This window comes from Parasteatoda tepidariorum, chromosome 4, assembly GCF_982258835.1.
Source record: "Parasteatoda tepidariorum strain Cologne lab strain chromosome 4, Ptep-v5.0, whole genome shotgun sequence".
NCBI classification, from domain to species: Eukaryota; Metazoa; Arthropoda; class Arachnida; order Araneae; family Theridiidae; genus Parasteatoda; species Parasteatoda tepidariorum.
In genome coordinates, this window is record NC_141758.1 from 31,273,566 (window position 1) to 31,280,271 (window position 6,706).

The window sequence follows — 6,706 nt, forward strand, 5'->3', positions numbered from 1 at the left end:
AATTGTCGGATCGGACGGAAGAGAACTAATAGTTAGCTGTCGAAAGAATGGTTAGAAGATGCTGATTTACGACTACATAATCAAGAATTTAGCTCGTCAATAAGTAATTAGTCAAATTTGAAATTTGAGCGTCAAAATAAAAATATTGTTGTTTGTACAACGGTATTTTTATTGGTTAATATCGGAATTTTTACCATGTATGGCCGTTGACATCAGTAGTTGTTAGCAAGTTTTGCTATTGCGTTTTACTGAAGATTAGCTGTTGGCTCTTGTTTAACTTGCAATTTACTACTTACTAGTCGACGAAATCGCGCCTTCTTGTTAACAATTATTTCCAGGATTTCGCGTACTGGAAGCATACCCTAATTGAACCATACCTAGTATAGAAATGCTAAACAGTCCTAAAAAGAAAATCAAAATAACTTTCAGTGTTGTCAAAATAAGTAATTCATTATAACCTCTACGCCTACAGAGTATCTATCTTTACTTTTTGAACAAACTTTTTAGTAACAAACTTAGTAAGTCAGGCTGGGAAAAAAAGTCGTTTTGAGTAAAAGAAAAAAAAGTTAAACAAATTGTAATGAAATAAATATTTTTAATAATTTTTTTTCCTGTTCTTGTTAGCTTTTAAGTCACTCACCGAGTATATAACATTTTTTTTTTTAAATTTATATTTCTGTAGAAATAATTAGATTCCACTAGCGATCTGCCCCAAACCCCCCAAGGCGAAATCAGAGGGAGGATAACGAAGGGGTAAGTGTGAATAGAAGACTTGACAAGAGTAATAGTCAACTGGAGGGGTTTAATAGGGGTTACTTTCAAATTTTGCTTGGCTTATTTGTAAGTAGCCAAGAACTTAAGAAGGATTTTTACAACAAGAAAGGTTAACATAAATTTTGTTCTTGGCTCGTCGTGAATTTCGCCAAAACTCACATCGGACATTTGGCGATTTTATCGAATTTCGTCATCGAACATATCATTCCCGATATTTGTGATTTACTTGAGCACGTGTGATTTTTTTTAGAAGAGTCATGTCTAGCGTGGAATTTTTAAAGTCGGAGAGAGGAGCCAAACTTTTAGTCCTCAATGGATATATATATCACTTGCGAAGAACGAAAGATAATTTTAGTTTCTGGAGATGTAAGCATCGGAGCCCAAATACTTACTGTAGTGCACGCGTAAAATTAGAAGATGAGGCTACTGTTGTCAGTGAATCAGGGATTCACAACCATGAATCTCATGAAAATGAGGTTAAGAGAATGAAATTCACGGAGAGTTTGAAAGAGAGAGTTGCTAAAGAAAAAAATACACCTGTGCAGCGACTTTACAAGTAAGTCATAATTTTAAACATTTATGTTACAATTTTAAACAACTATTTGCTTTTGGTGAAATCAATATTTTGCGATTATAATTTTTTCAACTTTTATAGAAACAATTAAAATAACTTATGTTGCACAAAATTGAATTAAGTGATGAATAATGAAATGATAAAGACTGTAATTTGGTTAATGACGACCGTTTTTCTCTTATAAATTTAAATTGTTAAATGAAAAAAATACTGATTGTTGCTAACTACATTATGAATTCACACAGAAAAATATTTTTGCCCACATCAAAGTGCAGTAGTAACTAATTGTTTCTTGCATTAAGAGAAATGAGTCAATTTTGCAATTAACTCCTTTAACCTTAAGTAAACTATTTAGTATTTTTTTCTCTAAAAGTCTATTATAAAATATATATAGTTAAACATAATTTTAAAATCTCATAATTTCAAAAAAAAAAAAAAACAACACTTATATCTAATATTAAATAAATTATTTCCTACATAAAACTATTTTTGGATAAACAAGTTTCATGAAAGAGTTTTTTGGTAGTTATATTCAGGGTTTGTTGATTTAAATCAGCTTGATTTAAATCACGAATTGAATCATGATTTAAATCAAATGACTTTTTTTTTATAAAATCATAAACTAATTTTTTTATATACATATTGATTTTAAAAGTTAAAAAACAAGTGTTTTAAATTATTGATACTTTTATTTTCGTTTCTTAGTTTTAAATAAATTGCTGCTTTAATTAATTTTAGTTAACGAAATTACCTTTTTTTCTTGGTCTGTGTTAAATTCCAACTTATCTGAAATTATATTTTTAAAAATCTTTGGATTCTTGAGACTATACATTTTATAGATTATATTATATAGTATATAGTACAGATTATAGTAAACATTTAATGCTGTCTTAATATAGACTTGCATAGCTGTGGAAAGTAATTAATAAACATGAATTTTTTTAAAAAAATAATGCAAATAATGTTAATTAAAATTCTACCTTTAGAATGAAAAAGCATTGAATTAAAATATACATTATATTTTATTGGTGGAAAATATATATTTCTGAAGCTTGAAAAAAATTCCAATGAGTACATAAATTTTTAAAAATTTTTTTAGCTTACCTTATCTATTTTGATATAGAATTAAAAATGAATATTTTAATATAACAAAATATAGATTAAATATTTATTTATTTTTTTTATGAATGACTACATTTATAAACACATTCTGTTACATTTATTTGGTCATTTTAAAGATCAAGAGAAAAAAAAAGAAATCACAAATTAAAATTATAGTTTGTTAAATGCAACTTTGCTTTAATAGTTAAAGTACAAGGGTTTGTTCAAGCCAAATTTACTACATTTTGGTGGTACCATCACAAATTCAACTTTAGGAAGAACGGTAGAATCATTTCACAAAATACTTTTTTCTTAAAATTTTATTTTTGTGTCTCGTAAGAAATGATAAATCCATATTTTTTTTTCATATTTGTGTTGATTTTTTAAAATAACTTTTAATTTTCACAAATTATGTCTAAATTTTCACAAAACTGGTACCTCTCAGAAAAACCTAGACAGACCCCTGAGGTATTCTTTAAATTCTCTATTTCATCAAGTCTTTAAATTTCAATCCTACATTTGTTTCACAATGGTTGCTATGCATTCAAGTCATAGTTTTAATATTAAAATTTTTAGTTCTTACAGTGTATTTGAAAAAACATAAAAAAAAATCTGATTTAAATAATAAAAAAATACCGATTCAAATCAAATAAATCGGATTTTTTTAATTTTTTTTTTTTAACTAAATTAAAAAATCTTGAACCCTGGTTATATTGTGATTAAATTATATCATAAAGTTGATTTTTTATAGGATTCGAGAGATAGTTAAGGCTTTGAACACAGTGTTTGATATTTTATTTAGCTAAACAATATAACTTACATTTTTCAGCAACTAGTTCTAATCAATGATTTCAAATAAAAATATTTCTCACAAAAAATATACACTTCAGGATCATGAAAATTATGTGAATTTTTAAACACACACAAACCTAGATTGAATGAAAAGCTCATTAGTTTACATAGTATCTACTCTCTATGGAAACAGGGAAAACCTCCGATTCTTGGAGAATTTTCTAAAGAAACCATACTCAACTATGTAAATTCTCAAAATATTAGCAATCGATAAAATGATGACACAAAATAACTTAGTGCGTTCATATCATTAGACAATAAAACTGATGTAGAGAATCATATCTAGTACATGTCATCAGTACTATTTACATAAATAATTTTAATTGTTCTAAAACAATATAAATGTTTATATTTATATAAACATTTTTAAAGTAGTCTTGAAATTGTAATACGAATTTAATAAACATGAATTATAATTTTTACATATTTCATGTAGACATAACTATATTTCTGTCTTATTCAATTTTGTTTATTATCATTAAAATTTTATATGTGAAAAAAACGTGCAAATTAAGATGCAAGCAATTATTATAACAAATTTAGGTACTGTTGAATAAATAAAATTTTTACCACAGGAAAAGATAAGCGATTAGAAAATTTTCTTACAGTTGATTAGTTAAAAAAAAAATTTACACATTTTTTAAAATTTTTTATAGCAATGCTGTAGCTACTCATGCCCAAAATATTGAAGATGCCGCATGTTTGCCGGACTTCCCAAATATTGAAAAAAGGCTGTACCAAGCAAGACGGGCCACACAGCCACGTGAGATCGACGGCATAGTCTTGCCAGAGCTTTTCCGAAAGACCAAAAAGGGTCAGGATTTTCTTCTAATAGATGAAGGAATGGCAGATGATCGATTTTTGGTAAGTATTAAATTTTTTGAATGTATTAATTTATTTGCAATTCAGAATTTTTTTAAATGTGAGGGAGGTTAAAGGAATCATGACTCATACAACAATGATAATTTTTCTATATATTGATTGTGAAGACAGATAGTATCAGAAAGATAAAGTTAAAAAAGAAAAGGGTAAAGAATTACAGTTTTTGCCAAATGTATGAGAACTTTAAAATGATTTTTCTTTAAAGTTACAATTAAATAATAATTATTATTTCAAAAAATACTTCTAAAATGCTGAGTTATATGTAAGAACTTTGTAATTTTGTTATCTCAAAACAAAAGAATTTTTTTGACGATTTTTAAATTATTTATTTTTATTTTGGTCTTTTAAGTTGTTAGCTACATTAATTAGCATTAAAATATGTCATTCTTTAATTAGCATTAAAAAATCTTACTCCCAGAATGCTTTAGATGTAATCAGGATTAGGATATATGGTTATTTTAAACAAAAAAATCAAACATCTTATTTACAGGTTTGAAAAATGTATCTCTCTTTCATCTATTTAAAGAAATTGCGTGTAAAAACTCTATTGAATTAGCAGAGCTATTTTTCTGTACTTTTTGTTTATTAATGTTATTATATGCAAATGAATTGTACTATAAGAATTCTTGTGGTAAGGAAGGTTTTATCTTTCAGGTATTTTGCACGACAGCAAATTTGGAAAAGCTCTGCGAGACTAACAGTATCTGGCTGGATGGTACCTTCAAAATTGTTCCCTCCTTATTTAACCAACTTTATACCATCCATGCCAGATACATGGGGGAGATGTTCCCTTTCGCTTTTGCCCTACTTCAGGACAAGCGGAAGGTTACATACAGTCGCCTGTTCCATCAGCTTGTTCTCAAAGCTTCAGACGCTGGCCTCAGTTTTGCACCTGAAACCTGTTTGCTTGACTTCGAAAAGGGAGCAATAAATGCCTTGAATGAAGTCTTTGCAGACACAAACATTAAAGGGTGCTACTTTCACTTTGCACAAAGCATCTGGAGAAAGGTAAATGAAACAGTTTATAAAATATTTCTAATGTTGTATAAATTTATGTAAGTGTATGTTTTGTATTCTCCCTAATTACCCACCAAATTCAATTCGTTGCTAAATTAATATCTTCTCCAAATTTATTTGTAATTTGTGTTTGATTGTCCTTGCATTCCAAATTTTTTTTTGCAATTTTATAATTTTATTAAACCATCTTGCCTGCAATCACTTCCTTACTGATTTGAAGTCGTAATGATGCAAATTTTAAAGCCCAACCTATGAACACAGTCATACAAAAATTTCTTTTGGACAACACAGACTTTGTAGAAATAGTTACTTGGCATTATACATAAAGTCACTTCAAACTTAATATTAATACATGATTTTTAAAACAATTTTTCAATACTTAACATGTGTTTATCACCCCCCTTGTACAAAAATATTCAAAAAATAATATAGTAAGTATATTCAAAATCAATAATTTTCAAATTAAATAGCAAAAGCATCTAACCAATAATAATCTAATCATCGTTACTTGATGTTCATTGTATGTGATCAGGGGTCTGTTTAGAAGAAACCAATAAATCCTTCCCAGGAAGGGGGGGGGGGAGAAAGACAAATGTAAACGAATTAAGTTTTGTCTTCTGCAGACGATTATTCTATCATTCGTCTGATGTGAATATTCTGCGTTCAGCAGTATAGGCTAAATACCAAATATTTGTATGTTGCACCTCTAATTTAGTAGCGGCAGTTGTTAAGCAGAATCTTGTATCTACAAAAACAGTCCCTGTGTATATAACTTCCCTTTGGGGAATTGGAGGTGCTTTAGCTGGTCCTGATTTGCATTAATTAATTATCAATAAGAATGTATTAAAATAATTACATATTTCATTTCTTTTAGGTGCAAAAATTGGGGCTAGTGACTGCTTACAGAAGCGATGAGACTACAAGAAGGTGGATCAGGCGCCTTGCCACACTCCCTTTTGTTCCTGCCAGAGATCTGGATGCTGCTTGGCTGTTGCTGGTAAATGATGCTCCTGCAGACATCGCCACTTCTAAGATGCACGATTATGTTGTAGATACATATGCTGATAAGGATTCTTCATATGAAATGTAAGAATTTTATTTTTGCATAATAACCATAACTGTGCACATTGTTTTAAATATGAGGGACTCGCTTTCAAGGAGGGAAAAACCACTATGAAAAAAAAATAGGCTACATTAAGAAATGTTTATTACTACAGTATATGTCAATATTACCACACAAAAAAATTATGTTTAATTGAAAGAATTTGGCACGTAAAAGGGCAATTCAAATAGTTGATATTGTAATTTTTATATTTTACGCAGATCTCAATATTTAAGTTGTTTACAAAATAAAATACACAAAAGAGTAAACATCATTTTTACTTTATTTGTCATCATGATACTATTCTTTATATAAAAGAGCACAAAGTATGAAAGTTTTTAGAGTATTTTAAATATAACTACAGTCAGACCTTTTAACCGATTCCTTAGCAGTTCGTAACTAGG

General features: G+C 28.4%; 1 protein-coding gene across 1 annotated transcript; it reads left to right on the plus strand.

Annotated features, from left to right (window-relative positions):
- Window positions 1-4,084: 4,084 nt before the first annotated feature.
- On the plus strand, window positions 4,085-5,357 carry LOC147810861 (uncharacterized). The gene is made up of 2 exons (XM_087160874.1): window positions 4,085-4,165; window positions 4,838-5,357. The coding sequence occupies exons 1-2, from the start codon at window positions 4,145-4,147 to the stop codon at window positions 5,240-5,242; spliced, it is 426 nt and encodes a 141-aa protein (XP_087017000.1). The 5' UTR covers window positions 4,085-4,144; the 3' UTR covers window positions 5,243-5,357.
- The last annotated feature ends 1,349 nt before the right edge of the window (window positions 5,358-6,706 follow it).

Bases quoted from the DNA above. Each gene is read 5' to 3' on its own strand.
- LOC147810861 (XM_087160874.1), top strand. From the start codon at position 4,145: ATGGCAGATGATCGATTTTTG. The intron at 4,166-4,837 runs GTAAGTATTAAA...TTTATCTTTCAG, and splicing joins TGGCAGATGATCGATTTTTG to GTATTTTGCACGACAGCAAA.